The sequence below is a fragment of the Sorghum bicolor genome, chromosome 4 (genome assembly GCF_000003195.3).
Source record: "Sorghum bicolor cultivar BTx623 chromosome 4, Sorghum_bicolor_NCBIv3, whole genome shotgun sequence".
Lineage (NCBI taxonomy): Eukaryota > Viridiplantae > Streptophyta > Magnoliopsida > Poales > Poaceae > Sorghum > Sorghum bicolor.
In genome coordinates, this window is record NC_012873.2 from 63118452 (window position 1) to 63138751 (window position 20300).

At 46.8% G+C, this 20300-nt stretch overlaps 3 protein-coding genes across 3 annotated transcripts; all 3 read left to right on the plus strand.

Moving 5' to 3' along the window:
• Positions 425-3239, plus strand: LOC8073935 (FT-interacting protein 1). The gene is made up of 2 exons (XM_002452742.2): positions 425-1472; positions 1589-3239. Exons 1-2 carry the CDS (start codon positions 559-561, stop codon positions 3003-3005), a joined length of 2331 nt encoding a protein of 776 aa, XP_002452787.1. The 5' UTR covers positions 425-558; the 3' UTR covers positions 3006-3239.
• On the plus strand, positions 4471-6815 carry LOC8076066 (pentatricopeptide repeat-containing protein At5g39350). Its single transcript, XM_002452743.2, is given in 2 exon segments — positions 4471-6486; positions 6488-6815. Coding segments are annotated over 2 exon segments (1962 nt in total). The 5' UTR covers positions 4471-4560; the 3' UTR covers positions 6524-6815.
• On the plus strand, positions 7117-9181 carry LOC8076067 (actin-depolymerizing factor 1). Its single transcript, XM_002452744.2, has 3 exons — positions 7117-7274; positions 7375-7640; positions 8734-9181. The coding sequence occupies exons 1-3, from the start codon at positions 7272-7274 to the stop codon at positions 8882-8884; spliced, it is 420 nt and encodes a 139-aa protein (XP_002452789.2). The 5' UTR covers positions 7117-7271; the 3' UTR covers positions 8885-9181.

Sequence of the window (20300 nt, forward strand, 5' to 3'; positions counted from 1 at the left end):
ATTGACGAAACGAATCTTTTGAGCCTAGTTAGTCCATGATTGAACAATATTTGTCAAATACAAACGAAATTGCTACAGTGCTCATTTTGTCAAAAATTTTGGAACTAAACAAGGCCTTATTTTGGTATTTTGGGATGGAGGGAGTGATTTGCAGCAACAGCAAAGAACGCAACCGAGCGCGTACTCTGGTCGACCCAGGTTTAGACATCCTAATAGTCCAAACGCTAGCTAACAAGGTAGGTCATCTTAGTTGATCTTCCCACTCACCCAGCTTCAACTCTACGTTGCTGAAGACAAGTCCATGACATTGACATTGACATTATGACATGCGCCTGTTTACGCAGAAGACAGAACGTTACTAGTATGCATGAACTAAAGCCGGCAGATCACCAACGTTCCCCAGCAGATACACCAACTGTGTCGATCACCAACCCAAAAAAGATCAGCACGCTCGACGTCATGATCGTACGGTGGCCAGAACGCAGAAGGGCGGAACGCACATAAGAGCACCAGGCTCACTCTTCCAACCGGAGTTATCGTTTGCTGCAGGCTGCAGGGATGGCCGGCGTCCTGCCGAGGTTTGGCCCCTTCGGCCCTCTGCCGCCACGGGATGAGTTCGGGATCAAGGAGACGAGGCCCCGTCTCGCCGGCGGGCGGGCCGGCGGGTACGACCTCGTGGAGCGGATGGAGTACCTGTACGTGCGCATCGTCAAGGCGCGGGACCTCAAGTGGAGTGGCGGCTTCGACCCGCTCGTCGAGGTGAAGCTCGGGAGCTACTCCTGCGCCACGCGGCACATCGACAAGACGACGAGCCCAGAGTGGAACGACGTGTTCGCCTTCTCGCGGGAGAGGCTCCAGGCGTCGTTCCTGGACGTGGTGGTCAAGGGCAAGGGCTTCGCCAAGGACGACTTCGTCGGCCGCCTGCGCTTCGACCTGGCCGACGCCCCGTTCCGCGTGCCGCCCGACAGCGCGCTCGCGCCGCAGTGGTACCACGTCTTCGACAAGAAGGCGGAGCGCGGGGGCGAGGTGATGCTGGCCGTGTGGTTCGGCACGCAGGCCGACGAGTGCTTCCCGCTGGCGGTGCACGCGGACGCCGCGTTCGCGGTGGACGCCAAGCTCGCCGCGCACATCCGCTGCAAGCAGTACACCGTGCCGCGGCTCTGGTACGTGCGCGTCAACGTCATCGAGGCCCGCGACATCGCCTTCGTCGACAAGGCCCGCGTCGGCGAGGTGTTCGTGCGCACCAAGATTGCCGCGCAGGTGCACAAGACCAAGACGTGCGTTGCCCGGCTGCCGACGTGCGGCTGGAACGAGGACCACCTGTTCGTTGCCGCCGAGCCGTTCGAGGACCACCTCATCCTCTCCGTCGAGGACCGCGTTAAGGTCGACAAGGAGGAGGTCATTGGCCATGTCCACATTCCGTTCAAAGAATTCGAACGACGGTGGGACGCGCGCCCGATTCGCCCGAGATGGTACGTCGTAGGTGGCATTTATCTCAAGGAGAAAGAAAATTCGAACATTCATATACTATATATTTCACCAAAATTATATAGTAATCAAGCAACACTTAATTGCAAATCGTCGACAGGTTTAATTTGGTGCGGCCAGATGGAGCCGCCAAAATCGACAAGTTCTCTGCCAAGATATGCGTCCGGCTCTGCCTGGAAGGCGGATACAGAGTGCTGTCAGAGCCGGTCCACTACCTGAGCGACGTCCGGCCGGCGGCGAGGGAGCTGTGGCACCACCGGCCGCCCATTGGCCTCATCGAGCTCGGCATCCACAACGCGTTCGGCCTGAGCTCCATGCGCACGCGCGACGGGCGAGGCTCCTGCGACGCCTACTGCGTGGCCAAGTACGGCGTGAAGTGGTTCCGCACGCAGACCGTCATCGACAGCCTCGCGCCGCGGTTCCACCAGCAGTGCTTCTGGGACGTGCACGACCACTGCACCGTGCTCACCGTCGCCGTCTTCCACAACTGCCAGATAGGCGACAAGGGTGGCCTCGTGTCGGGCGACCCCGTCAAGGACATCCTCCTCGGCAAGGTGCGCATCCGGCTGTCGACGCTCGAGACCGGCCGCATCTACACGCACGCGTACCCTCTCATCTCCCTCCACGGCGGCGGCATCAAGAAGATGGGCGAGCTCCAGCTCGCCGTGCGGTTCTCGAGCACGTCGGCGCTGGGCCTGCTCCAGACGTACGCGCAGCCGCACCTGCCGCCGATGCACTACCACTGCCCGCTGTCCATCGTGCACCAGGAGACGCTGCGGCGGGAGGCGGTCGCGCTCATCGCGCACCGGCTGGGCCGGATGGACCCGCCGCTGCGGCGGGAGTGCGTCGAGCACCTCTGCGAGGCGCACTCGCACCGGTGGAGCATGCGCCGCAGCAAAGCCCACTTCTTCCGCCTCATGGCGGCGCTGGCGCCCCTGTTCGCGGCGCTCAGGTGGTTCGTCGACGTCTGCCACTGGAAGAACCCGGCGACCACCGTCGCGGTGCACATCATCTACGCCATGCTGGTGTGCTGCCCCAACCTCATCCTGCCCACCTTCTTCGTCTACAAGTTCGTGCTCGGCCTGTGGAACTACCGGTGCCGGCCGAGGCACCCGTGGCACGTCGACACCAAGGTGTCGCACGCCGAGATGGCGCACCTGGACGAGCTGGCCGAGGAGTTCGACGAGTTCCCGACCAAGTGTCCTCCCGATGTGGTCCGCATGCGGTACGACAGGCTGAGGAGCCTCGGGGCGCGGATACAGGAGATGGCCGGCGACGTCGCGTCCCACGCCGAGCGAGCGCGGTGCGCGATGACGTGGCGCGACCCCCGCGCCACGGCCATGTACCTCCTGGCCTGCCTCTTCCTTGCGGTGACCACCTTCCTGGCGCCGTTCCAGGCGGTGGCGCTGCTCACGGGGTTCTACCTGATGCGACACCCGACGCTCCGGCAGAGGCTGCCCGACGTGCCGGCCAACTTCTTCCGGCGACTGCCCTGCAAGGTTGATTGCCTGCTTTGATTGCGGATCGAACTTTGATTGCGAATCAAATGATGCTTCAGTCTGTAAGACCGTAGTTTGATATTTTAGTGCTGTACCGTCATGTTCGCCTCTTCAAATCTAATGGTTGATCTAGTACACTAGTAGTGCTACTACAATTTATAGAGGTTGCGACTTGCACAGCACGGTTTTGCCGCGCGTGTAACAATACTATATAAGTCAATACTAGTCCCTTACCAGATTTTCAGTTTGCTACCCATTTGCACTCTGATTAGGGTGTGTTTACTTTCCATATAATGCAAAATATCAACTACTTTGAAATAAAGAAATTTAAGATACCAAAATTTTAGGGTTATGTTTCCAAAATATAGAATTTATTGTCTTTATTAGTGTCTCTTGAGGCTTTTGAAGTTTTTTTTTATCTCTTGAGGCCAAAATCCAAAATGGAGAATAGCTAGTTTTTACCAAAAATTTTGCGTGGTGTTTAGTTCCATTACAAGGGTGTCTAGTTCCCTATAAAATGCAAAATGCAAAATGTCAACTACTTTGAAATGGTGGAATACAAAATACCAAAATTTCCAGGGTTATATTTAGTTCCATCCAAAATGTAGAATTTATCGCTCTCATGAGAACCTCTTGAGGCTCTTTTGGTTTTTTTTTGGCATCTTAAGGCTAAAATACAAAATGGAGAATAACCAACTTTTTACTAAAATTTTATATAATGTTTAGTTTCATTATATAGAATGATATAGCAAAACTTAAAATTTTTTAAAATAGAAGGGAACTAAACACCCTCTATTTGATAAGGCCCTGTTTAGTTCTCCACCCAAAAATTTTTCATCCATCCCATCGAATCTTTGAACACATGCATGGAACATTAAATGTAGATAAAAAAATAAACTAATTACACAGTTTAGTTAAGAATCACGAGACGAATCTTTTAAGCCTAGTTACTCTATGATTAGCCTTAAGTGCTACAGTAACCCACATATGCTAATGTCAGATTAATTATGCTTAATAAATTTGTCTTGCAGTTTCCTGACGAGTTATGTAATTTGTTTTTTTATTAGTTTCTAAAAACCCCTCCCGACATCCTTCCGACACATACGATATGACACTCAAAAAATTTTCGTTCACAATCTAAACAGGCCCTAAACCAAAAACCTTTTTTTTTTTAGATAAGGCTGTCTCCAATAGGAGACCCATTTGGGAACTCAAACCCAAAATGGGTCTCCAACACAATACCTATAGCCTCCAACAGAGTACCCATACAGAAGACCCATTTTAGGTATCAGGAGAGGCATAACCCAAATTTGGGTATCCTCTCTCCTTGAGACCTATTTGCAGAGAGTGTTGTCTTTTAGGTCTTGTTGTTAGAGAAGACTAAAAATAGGTATGTAACCTTTTACCTGTAGCGCTACCCAAAGGACAAATGGATATTGTATTTTGGGTAACAATTGTTGGCGATAGTCTAAAAGCGAACTCTCACGCCCAGTGCTCCGTGCTCCCCCCGACGGAAACACAACTGTCAGATCTCATCTAAGCGTCCTGTATTCCTGTGTCCCTGAAGTTCAGAATGACAACCAACGCCCTCGTCCAGCAATGCCTCGCGCTCCTCCTCCGATCCAAAAGCTCCGCAACCCCGCTCGTTCCCACCACCGCCGCCCAGCTCCACGCACTCCTCCTCAAGTCCGGTCACCTCCTCCACTGCGACAGCATTCATCTCCTCTTAGGCTCGTACTGCGCGTGTGGCCGTCCCTTCGACGCCCACAACCTGCTCGTTCAAATGCCGCAACCGCCCCCGGTTTCCGTCTCCAACACCCTCCTCCGCTCCTACACCGGTCTCGGCTTCAACCGACAGGCCCTCGCTCTCTACTCACAGATGCGCGCCTTCGACCACCTCACCTTCACCTTCGCTGCCAAGGCCTGTGCGGACCTCCGCCGCAGGCGCCATGGGCGTGCCGTGCATGGCCGCGCCCTCACCGCGGGCTTCGGCGGCGACGGCTACGTCCAGAACGCGCTCGTTTCCATGTATATGCGCTGCAGAGACGTGGTCTCGGCGGAGGCGGTGTTCGGCGCGCTGCGGAGCCGGACAACCGTGTCGTGGAACACGGTCATCACCGGGTGTGTCAAGGACGGCCGCGCGGAGAGGGCGTTGGAGGTGTTCGAGACAATGGTCGGTCGTGGCGTGTGCATTGACCGTGCCACGGTGGTGTCAGTGCTGCCAGCTTGTGCACAAGCCAGGGACTTGCACATGGGGAGAGCTGTGCACCGGTTGGCTGTGGTGAGAGGCTTGGGTAACTACGCCGCGGTGAAGAACGCTCTGATAGACATGTATGGGAAGTGCAGGAGCCTGGAGGATGCAAAAAGGGTGTTCGATGAAGACAGCTATGATAAGGATGTTGTTTCATGGACGGCGATGATTGGTGCATACGTGCTGAATGACCACGCGAGCAAGGCCTTCGCTCTTGGTTCTGAGATGCTGGTGACCAGTGAAGCACAACCTAATGCTGTGACCATGGTGCATCTGCTCTCAGCTTGCACCAGCTTGCTGTCAGGGAAGCATGCCAAGTGCACACATGCGTTGTGCATTAGACTTGGGCTTGGATCAGATACTGTCGTTGAGACTGCACTTGTTGACTGTTACGCAAAATGTGGCTATATGGGGATGATAGACATGGTGGTTGAGAAAGGATCACGACGGACTGAAACATGGAATGCAGCAATCTCTGGTTATACTCACAGAGAACAGGGAAAGAAAGCTCTAGCGCTGTTTAAGCAAATGCTTGCAGAATCAGTGCGTCCAGATTCTGCAACAATGGCAAGCGTCATCCCAGCTTACGCAGAATCGGCGGACCTGGTACAGGCGAAGAACATCCACTGCTGCTTACTGATTCGTGGATGTCTTGGGAGTACAGATATTGCCACTGGTCTGATCAATGTGTATGCCAAGGCTGGTGACTTGGGTGTCGCATGGGAGCTCTTCCAGTGTTTGCCTGAAAAGGATGTGGTTGCCTGGACTACTGTCATCGCCGGATATGGAATGCATGGGCATGCCCAAACTGCCATCCTGCTATATTCCAGGATGATAGAGATGGGGGTGACGCCGAACACCGTTACCATGGCCTCCTTGATGTACTCTTGCAGCCACGCCGGCATGGTAGACGAAGGCCTTCGGCTGTTCAATGACATGCGTGGCGTCCATGGCCTGATGCCAAATGCAGAGCACTACTTGTGCCTGGTTGACATGCTTGGGCGTGCTGGGAGGATCGAGGAGGCCTACCGCCTCATCCAAGACATGCCATTCGAGCCGAGCACGTCGGTGTGGAGCGCTCTGCTGGGTGCCTGTGTTCTCCATGAGAATGTTGAGTTCGGGGAGGTTGCTGCTAAACATTTGTTTGAACTTGAACCGGATAACGTCGGGAATTATGTGCTCCTTGGGAAGGTATATGCTGCCGCTGACAGATGGAGCGATGTTCAGGATCTGTGGAGAGTGATGGAGGGAAGGGGTCTTCACAAAGATCCAGGATCTAGTGTAGTTGATGCCAAGTCTGAAGTGTGCTGAAGCTGAACCACGATACAGAGTCGTGTGACAGATAGAAAGCAGTGATTCTTTGATATGTCAGTTCACAAAGAAAAAAAACCGTATAATAAAGATGTAGTATTAGTTGCTGATCTACAGGCCTACAGCTTACAAGTACTCCCTCCATTCCAAATTATAAGATGTTTTAACTTTTCTAGATATATTTCTTTTTGTTATACATCTACATATGATGTATATGTAAATGCATAGCAAAAACTATATATTAAAGAAGTCAAAATGTGTTATAATTTGAAATGGATGGAGAAGCGAGTACCATTTTCTCTTGGAGGGCTTTTAAACTAATGCAGAAGAAAAATGGTCGAGTGCACGCCGTGTCACTTTGATGCCAGAAAGTAGACACCATTCTGCCGAGAGAGGAGAGGCTGCCAACGAGTTATAGGGACGGGTGGTGGCGCGCATGTTGGTTGCGCACAAACGCTTCTGGTTCTCACACACCAAGGAGGGGACATGCTTGGTCAAACGCTCCCTCCCCGGACGACGGACGTGGTGGCATATCATGCAAGCCTCCATCCTGGTTGCCCACCCCCTCCCTCTCTATATCTGGCCTCCTCCTCCCCCTCTTTCAGGGCCTTGAAATCTCGCCCCTCGTTGCAGCTGCTCACATCCCTCTTTCTCTCCTCCTCGCCGGCCGAACCGCTGATTGTTTCTCAACCAGAGGAAGGAAGAGATCGGAAGCATCAGCCATGGTGAGTACATCTGATCTGTTTCTTTTTTTTTTCCTCACAATGTTGTTCATTCAAGAGAGATGTTCGTCCCTGATGTGGTGGGTTCTGTCCTCGTTGTAAGTCGAACTCGGCGTCTGGAATGGCCGTTTGTGACGAATGCAAACTCAAGTTCCTGGAACTCAAGGCGAAGAGGAGCTTCCGTTTCATCGTGTTCAAGATCAACGAGAACGTGCAGCAGGTGGTGGTGGACAGGCTTGGGGAACCAGGTGAAAGCTACGATGCCTTCACCGCCTGCTTGCCCGCCGACGAGTGCCGCTACGCGGTGTTTGATTTTGACTTCGTCACTGATGAGAACTGCCAGAAGAGCAAGATCTTCTTCATCTCTTGGTAACTCTATACAGCCTACGCATCTCTTTTTGGTTTGATTTTGCTCTTCGTTGAAAACGTTCCATTTCCATTTCATCTGATTCAGTTTTGTTAAGCTTTGCTATGGTACGAATTTGATCGGTGATGATTGCTGCCCCGAATCCTGAGTTTACGTGTGATTTTTTTCCACCTAAGAGGATCATCTATAAATAGCTTATTGCACTTTGTTCATTGGTATTTTTTTGCAGCATTGTTTCAACCTTTGCGACTTGATCTTGAAAAAATTATCACATTAAGCACCAAAAACATTATAGAATCAAAAAAGGCATCAACCAATATGTTTTCTCATGAACCATTATTGGATCTGTGGTTGGATAGATTAGCAATTTACTACAAGGAAAAAAAAACCTGAGTTCCGCAACACAATTCTATTTCTCAAAAGAAATATAGCTAGCTACAATTTCTGTAATTACTAAAATTGTCCATGTTTTTCTAACTAAATTGTCCATGTTCATGTGAACATGTGGTTTTTAAAGGTAACAATCATGTCCAAACACTAATTTTAATTGTCTTTAATCCTTCACCAGTTAAGTGATTGCAGGAAATAAATCGATAGGAAATATTAATGCATGCAATACAGATGTATCAATGTATCATAGATGATTGGCGAAACGCAGTGCACTTGAGAAACTGAAACCTAGCATCTCAAGGAACTCATATGAAATCTTTTTTGAACGCAAGAAATCATATGAAATCTCCAATGCACCTTTATATGTTACAGATGCTGCCATGACCTTTTCCCCTCTGCTGAATTTTGTGGAGCCAGACAATTTAGCAGCATGGATTCAGAACAAATACTTACAGGCTACAGACAGTTCCATATAAATCTTTATTTTCCATCAAGATAATCATAAATCTTTGATCGAATGCATTGGCCAAAGGTCATTAGATTCTTAAGCATGATTAAGCAAAAAAATTTAGACACGCTACCTTTGTTGGTAATATGTATAGTATATTTCTATCTGTGACACATGCACAGAAACGAGATTGAGTCTGCTAAAATGTGAAACTTGAACACTGAATCGGAGTGTTTTTGCATCAAACTCTCATGCAGGGCCCCAGATACATCGAGGGTGAGAAGCAAGATGCTGTACGCAAGCTCCAAGGACCGGTTCAAGAGGGAGCTCGACGGCATTCAGGTGGAGCTACAAGCAACTGACCCGAGTGAAATGAGCATGGACATCGTCAAGTCGCGAGCCCTCTGAAACAGCCCAGCCACTGCATGCTGCAGGGGCGCATCAGCTCCTGCATGCCCGTCGATTCCTTCGGTGTTGGATCCGTTTTCGTGTCCTTGTTTTCCTGGAAGCAAAAGCCTTGCATTCTGTATGAGACTGTATGCCATTTTCCCACTTTTTTCCTCTATCTCTGCCGTAGTTCTGCTACTGCTGTAAACTAGAACTTATTTGGTGTTTTATCTCGTGGCATTGTCGAGTCTTTTATGTGTCTGTGCAATGCTAGTTGTGAAGCCTAATGTACCCTAGTTTAATCACCGAATTGCTAAACGTTTGATGTCCTATTTGTTGGTCTTTTTTTTTTTACGGTCAACGGGGGGAGACGTTCTCCACCTGTTTAAAATTATTTTAGCCCAAAAACGGCTCGCATGATTGTGTTGTTACAGATGCAGAGCATCGTTTTGTTGCTTCAGTAAAGCTAGTGAAGTGGCAGAAGAAACAAGTAGGAGGAAAACAAAAAACAGAAGATGAGCGGTAGCCCTCTCCTTTCTTTTGTAAAAGCCCCGGAATTAGCTAAGCCCTGCTCTGGCCATTTGTAGAATGGAGCACCACTGGTCGGAGACGATTCTTTTCTTCATGGGAAATCTGTGCCTCCACATAAGGGAAGCGGAGATGCATTCCTGGAGCACATGATGTACCGTTTGAGTTTGGTTCCTGAAGATTTTCGCATTCCTTGCCTTCCAGATGTTCCAGCAAACTAAGGCCAGGAAGGAAGGTAGCTCTGAAATCAGGTTCGAAGGATGTTCTTGGAATGAGTGAAGCTCGCCCATGTCCACTGAGACTATGGACTGTAGGTTCAAGCTTGCCCAAACGTCTCGGCCGAGAGCACAACCATGGATGATATGTTCAGGCGTTTCGTCAGCAGCACTGCAGACTTCACAAGATGCGGAATCAACAATGCCTTTTTTTCGTAACACCGAACGACACTGAATTCTCCGTTGTGTCAGTAGCCACAAAAACAGTTGCACTCTGGGCGGAGCTGGGTTTTGCCAAACGAAGGTTGCCCGCGGACTGTCTCCCTGGCCTCTAGCTTTGATCATCTTGTAAAGTGCACCGCTGTCAAGGCTGTTGTCAGGCCTGATGAAAGGCGAGATCCTCTTGTCATGAGTTTCAGATAAGCCAGTTTCTTCAATGACCTGAAGCACCAGTTGCCGCTCAATTTCCGCTGCTGTTGAGAGGCGGGGTACCAAAGCAGACTGTAGGCCGGAAGATTTGATCTCCCAAAGCGTGGCATGTTTGGATGAGCAATGTGATAAAAGTGCAGGGAACCTATCAGCCAGTGCTTCGTCGACAGACATCGTACCAGAACGAGGTGCATTTTCCATCGCCGACTTGGACAGTGGTGATCGCCTGGTAGAGAGGGATGATGGATCGCAAGGTCTGCCAGTGATCTCCATGCAGTTCACCGGTCAGAGTTGATATAGAAGCCCGTCGCTGCACCCATTCAGCCCATGCAGAGGATTGGGGGCAATGCAGTCTGTGAAGCAGTTTCAGTAGAAGACAGATGTTTTGGACCCCCGAGTCCCTGACTCCCAGGCCGCCGCACTCCCTGGGGCTGCAGACACTTGTCCAGGCAACCAGACAGTTTGCCGGTGACGCGATTCCCGCCTTATCCCCAGACCAGAGGAAAGCTCTCCTTTTCTTATCCATGCTGTGCACTGCTGTCGCAGGAAGCTGAAGCGAGCTCATCAGGTAAACAAGGATTGAGTCAAGAACCGAATTGACCAAGACAAGCCTTCCCATAGGGTTTAGCAGGTCAGCCTGCCAGGATGCAAGGAACTTATCGGTTTTGTGGATATATATGTTGAAGGTAGAAACTGGGAGCTTGTTGGCCGAAAGCGGAAGTCCCAAGTACTGCTGCGGGAAAGAGCCCTCACTGCAGCCCAGCACCTGAACACATTGTTGCACCAACCGGGCATCTGCATGAATCGGTACCAGAGTGCTCTTGCTAAAGTTAATGTGCAAGCCAGACGCGGCTGCAAACTGGTCCAGGATTTCCTTCAATTTGATTGCTGCCGAGGTTTCAGCTCTGAACACAAACAGGGTATCATCAGCGTACTGAAGGACTGCACAAGGGAGGTTGCCTTCCGTTGGATGTCTGATTTCATCTGCTTTAGTGATCAAACGTTGTAGTGTCTTAGCCACCAGAAGAAACAGGTATGGGGACAGAGGGTCACCCTATCTTAGTCCTCGCTTGCAGTTAATCCAAGGACCCGGGCAACCGTTCACAATAACGGCAGATTTGGAGGACGCTAGGAGACTGAGCATCCAGTCGATCCACCTCTGATGGAAACCCCGTGCTTGAAGGACTGAAACCAGCCCTGCCCAGTTTACGGTGTCAAAAGCCTTTGCAAGTCGAGTTTGAGTACAATTGCAGGCCTTTTTCTCTTATGGCAGGTCTGTACAAGCTCAAGTGCATAGACGAAGGTGTCGGCTATTGATCTTCCTTTCACAAAGCCTGTTTGATGAATGTCGATAAGCTTCGGAATCTCAAGCTGAAGCCTAGTAGTAAGAGCCTTTGAAATGATCTTAAGTGCACTGTTGTGAAGGCAAATCGGTCTGAAAGCTTCTACTTTGATTGCATCTGGTTTCTTTGGTGTATTGCTGCAAATAGTCCTTAATTAATTGTTGGTCTTTATCAACTAAAACATAATAATTAATTTTAATATTCATGAATGCAACATATATTAAAATGGTTACATATGTAGCATATCTCAAATTGCAGTTTTCACACACGCGAAAATGAATATTAAAAATAAACGAAACAAGATCAGTGCAAGTTCCATTGAGTCTCATTTATCCTCTCCATCTTCATAAATACCTTGCCAATAAGATTGACATTCTATTATTCACCCCCAATCCTCATGAAATAAGCTGAAAAAATACATAAAAATTTGAACATGGCGCCATAAATGTTTTTCTAAAAGAATTAGACAACTACACAAAGAAAAGCCTTTTCCAAAGTTAAAATTAACCAACTTTTATGGATACCTATATGATAGGGTCATGGGAGAATTAGGTGTATGGCCCTGGAAAAAACTTGTCTTAGGTATGTGGCTCTCTTTTTTTTTCGAATTTGGCTCTATAGCCTCAAAACAAAATTTATTTAGCTCTATGACCTTTTGTCAATTTTGGGCAGCTAACGGTGTTAAGTCAGGCCCGCAGGCTGGTAAGGCACGGCCCGCAGGGCACGACGTGCATCCTCGGCCCGTTAGGCAACGTGCCGGGCCGGCCCGTTGCCCAGGTATATCTCCAACCATGGGTAATGTGATACTTATCACAGACACAAGAACTATTGTGTTTTTGCGTAACTTGAAATCAATGCATGTGTGGAAATGGGTCAGGGAATGGTGTCTTACGGCAATATGCAAGACTGGTAGAATTTTGTAACACTCTTTGTTTTGCCGTATCATAATTCACTAAAATTTATAAATGTACAGCACATTAAAATTCGAGATGCTTGAATTGCAAATACCCATACTGAAAATATTTCAAAAGGGTCCATCAAATAATACCATATATATTTTCAAGTGCTTGTGTCTTTTTTTTACCAAAATTTGTGATCAAATTTGAAACCTTTTTGAGTTACCTTATTTTCACAAGTATTTTCAACTTAAAAGCCAACTTCCCTTCTCTTTTGCCCAGCCCAAATATCTCTACCATTTTCCTCCATTTTCTTCCCTGTTGCCTCCTGCTAATCCACTCTGCTCATCCAGCCCTCTCTTCTTAATAACTTTTAAGAGTTTAAGCTATAATCAAGGCATTGTTGACTCTCTTCGCTGAGCATCCAAGACTATGGAGTGCGCAAAACTGAAATGATCTAGATGGTTAGAGAAGAAGGCCTGAATAGCCTATAAAAAATTCTCTACAAACTTATAAACACTAGAGCAAGGTAGTTAGTAAAATAACAAATCCTAATAGTCACTACTTACACTAGCTCTATCTCACCCAAACAAGCTTCTACATAACTTTAGTAGCAATTGAATTCTATACTAATTCACTTCACCATACAAGAGCTGCTAGCTAAACGAGGCTACTCTAACTAGCTAAACTAGTGAGTAACTAAACTAGCTATGCTCCTACTAAAGCTACAACTAACTAGAGGGCTACTACTTACAAGCAACTACCAACAAGCAAAGAAAGAATATAAATACAAGTGGAGACCAAAATCGAACTAGGCAAGATATGAACACAATCAATTTTATTCCCATGGTCCAATTGCTTGTTAGCACTGGCAACCTACATCCATGTTGTTGCAGGCCTTAATGTGATGATTCGAGCACTAATAACTAGTTGTTCAAGCAAGACCCACAACTTGGGTGTTCAAGAATCAAGCACAAGAAGCACACCAACTAGCCATGAGCATTCCAATATAGTATCCCTTAGAAACTCCATGATGTGTGATCAAAAGCTCTCACAAATTATTGACTGAAGGTGGAGAACAATCACCAACACTCCCCTTAACAATCATCACTACTCCAAGCCATCTAGGTGGCGGCAATTACCAAGAGTAACAAGAAAATCGCAACCCTAAATGATGAACTAGTATCACTAGATGCAAATCAACTAAGCAAATGCCTCTCCCAATCTCAATTTGGATTAATCAACAAACAAGAGATGAGTGACAATTTGTTCTTGAAAGCTCGTAAGTGTTGCAATGCTTAAATGCTAAGAGAGCTCACTAGGAGCCAGCCAACTAATAGGATCTAGATGGTTAGAGGGAGGTGGATATCCTATAAAAAATTATCTACAAAGAGCACAAGACTAGAGCAAGTAGTATAAAATATGATCCTAATAGCCACTACTTGCACTAGCACTAGTTCACTCAAGCAAGCCCCTACACAATTCTAGTAGCAGTTAAGTTCCACTCTATGTCACAACACCAAACAAAGAGTTACTAGCTATGCTAGAGAGCTAAACAAGCTAAGCAACTAAAGCTAGCTACTCAACTAGAACTACTCTAGTGGACTACAACTACTACACAACCACAATATATGGAAGTAACACCTTTCCAAAAAAACATATGAAAGTAATGCAATGGAGTAGTAGCAAACCACCAAGGGCAAGAGATGTACACAAGATTTATCCTTGTGGTTCTGTTGCTTGCTAGCAACCTACGTCCACATTATGGCGAGTCTCAATATGACGACCTACGTGACAAACTAGCCACTCAAGCTAGACCCACAACTTGGCTGCCACAAGGATCAATCAATAAGGAGCACTCCAACTAGCCACGAGCATTCCCCTAGAGTTTCTCTTCATGATATCCATAGAGATGAGCACAAGAGCCCCTTATGGTTGCTCGATTGGAGGCGACAACAATCACCAACAACACCTCAACGATCTCCACTCCACCGAGCCATCTAGATGGCGACAACCGCCAAAAGTAACAAGAAAACCAAGGCTCAATCATGAACTAGTGCCATGCAAATCAACAAAGCAAGTGCACTAGATCTCTCTCAATCACAATTTGGATCAATCACTAGCAAAGAGATGAGTTTGATGTGTCCTTGGAGGCTTAGACAAGTGTTAGAATGCATAGAATGCTAAGACTACTCACAAAGAGCCGACCAACAAATATATAGAAACCTCAAGAAACTGGCCTTGGGAGCATTCTGGTGGGTTGTTGAAAGGTCCTTGTTTGGTTTTGGTAATTGAGTGACAACTTAGGTGGACTAATAGTGTTTATGAACAGGAGATTAGTCCACAGGTGATGATGTGATGATGGAGGAGCTCATTGCATATGAGACATGACATGGAGTCATGTGACCAAGGTGGAGAAGATCAAGATGAGGCTTGGCTCGATGGACCAGTTGCAAGAGTGAAGGGCAAGTCGGAAGCTTTGAAGCGAGGGACCGCGTGTGACGGTGAAGCTTGAGCGAGACTTGGCGCCGATGGACCGAGGCAACGGTGAAGAGCAAGTGAGGTCAAGATCGATGAACCAATACGGTCACGTGATGATATGAAGTGAATCATATCTTTTGGTTATTGGTTGGTGCATGTGTTGCATCAATATTGGAGGAGATGGAATGGAAAGCGCAAGGCAAAGGTATAACCTAGGGCATTTCTATTTCACCGGTCATAGGTGTGTAGAGAAGTTTATGACCGGATTTAGGATAGATGGCCGTACTATCAAGAGGGGCAAACTTATTTGCATATCGGTCATCTAGTGCCACTTGAGCGATCTAACTTTGCATACGTGTTAGGATCGAGTGGCGTGGCAAGTTGAGAGGCTAACTCTTTTGGTAAAATGTTTGTGAAAATGCTAACACACTTGCACTTGGTGGTGTACACTTGTTGGTGTTGGCACACTTTTCAAAGGAGCTGGAGTTCCTAGGGTTGAGAGGGGTGTGGGTTCCTCTCGGGATTCGGCGTTTTTGAGAAAATTAAGTGCATATTTTCTATTGCGCCGGTGGGAAATTTGGAGAAGTCGCGGGAGTGTTTCTCAGTAGGAAACACTCACCGGACGCTCTGCACGGAGGCACCGGACGCTGGCCTTTAGCGTCCGGTGTGCTGTCGGGTGCAGCAGAGTGCACCGGACGCACCGGAGAGAGTCCGGTGCTCAGCGTCCGGTGTGCGGGCGGTTTGGCGACCCTCTCTGCGCATGAGTCCGGTGAGCACCGGACGCTCAGGGTGCGTCCGGTGGCCGTGCGAGTTTGCGGAGCTCTCTGCGCACGAGTCTGGTGTGCACCGGACGCGTCCGGTGTGACGCAGTAGAGCGTCCGGTGGTGCTGTGCAGGCGCGCGTGCGCAGTAGCCGTTGGTGGCAACGGTCGAGTTCAAACGGCTAGTGACACATGGCGGTCAGCTGAGCACCGAACGCTAGGTGTGGAGCGTCCGGTGGCTCCCTATGAGCGTCCGGTGCCCACGTGTTTTGCCCAATGAAGGGGCAACGGCTAGTTTAGCCCTTGGGGCTATAAATAGAAGTGGTGGCCGGCCTTGGCTAGTGCTGAGCACCCTTGGGACTTAGTGTCCATGCTTGGGGAGTGCTAGTAAAGCCTCTAACTCACATATGCTTGATAGTGATCATCCGATTGTGTGAGTGAGCGATTCTAGTGCGTTGCATTGAGAGATTGCATCGAGTGGCACTAGGTGTTCGTGTTGCAAGCCAGTGGTGCTTGTTACTCTTGGAGGTTGCCACCTCCTAGACGGCTTGGTGGCTTGTGACTCCGTCGAAGCACGCAAGGAGATTGTGCGGTGCTCCGTAGAAGAGATTGTGAGGGGTACGATGCTCACCCCGCGGGGATCGCGAAGAGCAACTCTAGTTGAGCGAGACGTGAAGAGCGACAAGTGGTCCGGCTGGGTCAAGTGCTAGAGCTTGTGGTAAGCACTCCACGTGGGAGAGTGTGACTTGCGGGTCACCACTAGCAAGAGGACCGGCGGCAACCTTGGAGCTTGTCTCAACGGGGACGTAGCTTGGTGGCAACCAAGTGAACCTCGGGAGAAAATCATCGTGTCAACTTTGTTCTTCCCGTTGGTTTGCAAGTCCCTAACACAAGCTTGTATTTACATTCATATACTTGTGCTTGTGTAGTTGCTCTTGTAATTAGTTAGCTTGTGTAGCTTGCTAGTTACCTTCTTGCTTGTGTAGCTAGAAGTAGTTCCCTTGCGTGACTAATTTGGTTTGTGTAACCTTGTTAGTCACTTTGCTTAGTTTGTGTAGCTAAGTAATTTGTGCTCTCTAATTTGGCATTGGTTGCCTTGTTATTGAGGTGGCTAGTGAGCTTAGGCTTTGTGCGCTTTGCCTCACTAGTTTGAGTAGGAGCTCCCCCGGTTTGTAAAGTACTAGTTGCATAGGTTTGTGTGACCTTACTTCTAGAATTGGTTAGGTGAGCTCTTGCTAAGGTAGCACCTTGCTTGCTTGTTTAGGATCTTTTACAAGGTGCTAGAGAACTTAGATAGAGGGGTGTAGTCTTGGCTAGACCGATAGTTTTAATTCCGCATTTGTTTCGGTTAGCCGGCGTAATAACTTTTAGAAAGGACTATTCACCCCCCCTCTAGTCCGCCATCTCGACTCTTCAGTTGTCTGCATAGGCACCAAATTAATCTAGTGCCCATTGGACCAACACCATCGAAAGATACATTACATGATTGAACAACCAAGATTTAATCTTTGATTTAAACCGGGGACCGCATGCTCCGGTGCTTCATAAAGTACTAGCATCGGATCAATCTGATAGCTCCCCCACATGTTGCCTTAGGACCAAACTAGCCGTTGGAGCCCTCAAAAGCTAGTAGAGTGCATGCTCCGGTGTGCCTGAACAGTGGGCCACCAAACTAATTTGATATCCACTAGAGAGGTTCTAGATCCAAATTTTCCTATTGAATTAGTCTGGTGCCTAGCACAGGGATATCCAGTGAACCTATTGTGAAACTCCCTCTGTGAACAATGGCCACTATTATTCTAGTGCAGGTAGTGGATGAGCACCAAATTTATAACCATAACCTTGGTTTAGTTAAAACACTACAATGCATACTCCGACGACTTTCCCCTATGGGCACTGGATTAATCCAGTGAGTGCGAAAACCTTACACTTAGTCAGAAACTTTGCAAGTATTTCAAATCTGCTAACTCCAATATGTTCCAACTTGAACATCCCTTAGGCACTAAATTGGCCTTTCCAAAAAATATTTTTCACTTATATCTCACCATGTCACTTGGTCCACTGCATATGCAAAGTTAATTCACACCTAATGGCAATTAGATAATCGAATAGGCATTAGAGTCCCATCTTACTAGTGCAACTATCTATCCTCAACCCAACTACAGACTCTATTGTGTCCTGGTCAGTGAAAACAAAATCCCTAATATATATCTTTGTACTCAGGCTTGTTTCCATCTCCTAATCTTCTCCAAGTGTGAGCTTGCTCCATTTGGATTGATCACCCTTCAATCAACTCCTAGCTTAGCTCATCATCTTGGTGTGGACTTCACCTAGTTTAATCCACACTTAGCAAAAAGTTAGTCCACTAGTTGTCTCAATTACCAAAACCAAACACGAGACTTTCACCAACACAAATATATAGAGCTCCACCAGAACTAGACGTCCGGATAAGTCTGATGCCCATCAAATAGGCACCATCGTAACAAGTGCTACAAGAATGAACGACTCAGATTTGATCCAGTCTTTAAACCTCACATAACTTTCTCTGATGTTTCAAATAATGCCCTTCACCGGATAATTCTAGTGACATCATTCACACTATACTCAAGTCAAACCAGTCGTTGGCCTACAATGACTAGTGGAGTGCATGCTCTGGTAAGGGGCACTAGATCATTTTGGTGACCCCAAAACCTTGGGTGGTTACACTTAGAGCTCCTAGACATCATAAAAAAAATCCAGTGATAAGCATCAGGAGATGCGGTGACCGTGTTCAAATCTCCTTTTGAGTGAACAATTCACCCTATTAATCCAATGTGTTCAAATGGTAAATACTAGTCCTATACTTAACCTTAGTCATAGTGAACTCCCAACATCGTAGTGCATTCTTCGGTAACCCGCTTCACGTTCTGATGAGTTCAGAAAATCTACACAAGTCACAAACTTTGCAAGCATCTCAGATTGTTGATTCCAATATGTTCCAACATGAACATCTTCACCTTAGGCACTAAGTTAACTTTTTAAAATTATTTTTTTACTTGCATCTCACCACGTTACTAGGTCCAATGCATATGCAAAGTTAGTTCGCACCTAGTGACACTTAGGTAATCACTTAAGCATTAGAGTTTCCTTCTTAACAGTATGATTATTTATACAAAAACAAAACCTTTAAAATATAACTTTGCCTTCGGGTTTGTTTTCACCTCTTCATCTTCTCTCCAAGCGTGAGCTTACTCCATTTGTATTGATCACTCCTCATCCATCTCCCCTAGCCTTGCTCACCACCTTGATGTGGACTTCACTTAGTTTAAACAACACTTATGCAAAAGGTTAGTCCACTAGTTATCACTTACTTACCAAAACATCTCCAATATGCTCTCCTCGCTTGATCATCTCATCTCCATCAACTCTTCATTAGTTGAGAATTCTCAATACATGCACATGTCATCTCTGCTCCATGGTCATCATGTCATATTCAACCTAACTTGTGGAGTAATCACCTGTTCATCTCACATGAAATCCATTAATCCATCCATGGTTATCACTCAATTACCAAAACCAAGTTAAGGTTTTTAATCGGTCTTATGATATTAACTCATCATATGTTTTTTATTGTGCAGCAATTATCAAGGACAACATCATGTAGTGAGAAATAAGTTTTTTTCCTTCAAACGCCACACAATCCTTAAGCTCTGTAGACCAAAGTAATAATGTGAAAATTCTTCCTATATTGGTTGATGAAAGCAAGGAGTCAGCTCATGTGTGTTCAATTGTATTCTTCCACAAATCTAGCAGAATAATTGAATTATGTCTTTAAGTTCTTTAGAAAAATTAAAATACCTCAGTTTTGTTTTGTGCTAAAGTGAATGTGCCATTTTACAATTAGACTTCAACTTAAAATTTCTTGTGAAGTCACCGGCAACGCTTAAGGAATTTTACTAGTTAATCAAGAAAGTATAAGCAAGCAGCAGCATGCAAAACAAGCTAAGTCTTGTTATGGTAATAATAGGAGAGAATGTCATTTTTATATGTTTTCTTTGTATTGTCTAACAGTTGTTTATAAACTGTGCATAATCTAGAAAGCCATCCTCGCTCTTTATCTTTAGCTAGTGAGAAATCTTGACAATATTTTCAATTTAAAATGTTGTTGGAAGGTTTTTCTTTTCACCAAAATAATTATTTCTGTAAATTAAAAAAGATATAAAGAGCACGTTTGGTTGCCTCCACTAGCCCTCTGTCTCATATACTCTCTCCGTTCTAAAAAAAAGTGTTGTTTTAGCTTTTCGTGCCACAAATTTGACTCGATTGGTAGAAAATACGTGCAATATTTGTGTCTTTAAATAAATTTGTTAAAAAAATAGATTTAAAAATCTTTCCAATGATATTAATTATGTACTATAAATACTAATATTTTTTTACTACATATTTAGTTATTTTCTAAAAAGCGCAAACGACACTTATTTTGGAACGAACGAAGTGTATCTGTCAAGCTAAGCTCCATGTGTGACTCTGCAGGAACGCAGAAATCAGCCGTTTCAACGTTCTTCTTGAACGATGTTTAACTCTTGGAACTGATTTGTTTCGAAAAAGAAAAACAGTACTTATATCAGTCCTGTCCTGTAGCACGGCCAAAGCATTGTGGGCGGGGAGACAAACATGCTTACACAGAGGGGCGCAGTCCAAAATGCTCGCTAATCCTGCCACGTCAAGATTCAAGAAGCCACTGACAGGCAGGCCTAGCTAAAAAGCAGCCGCGACCAGTGAACCCGCTCCCGCAGCGACGCCATT

Coding starts and splice junctions, on each gene's coding strand:
- LOC8073935 (XM_002452742.2), top strand. CDS start 559: ATGGCCGGCGTCCTGCCGAGGTTTGGCCCCTTCGGCCCTCTGCCGCCA. Junction 1,473..1,588: donor CGCCCGATTCGCCCGAGATG/GTACGTCGTAGG, acceptor AATCGTCGACAG/GTTTAATTTGGTGCGGCCAG.
- LOC8076067 (XM_002452744.2), top strand. Junction 7,641..8,733: donor AAGATCTTCTTCATCTCTTG/GTAACTCTATAC, acceptor ACTCTCATGCAG/GGCCCCAGATACATCGAGGG.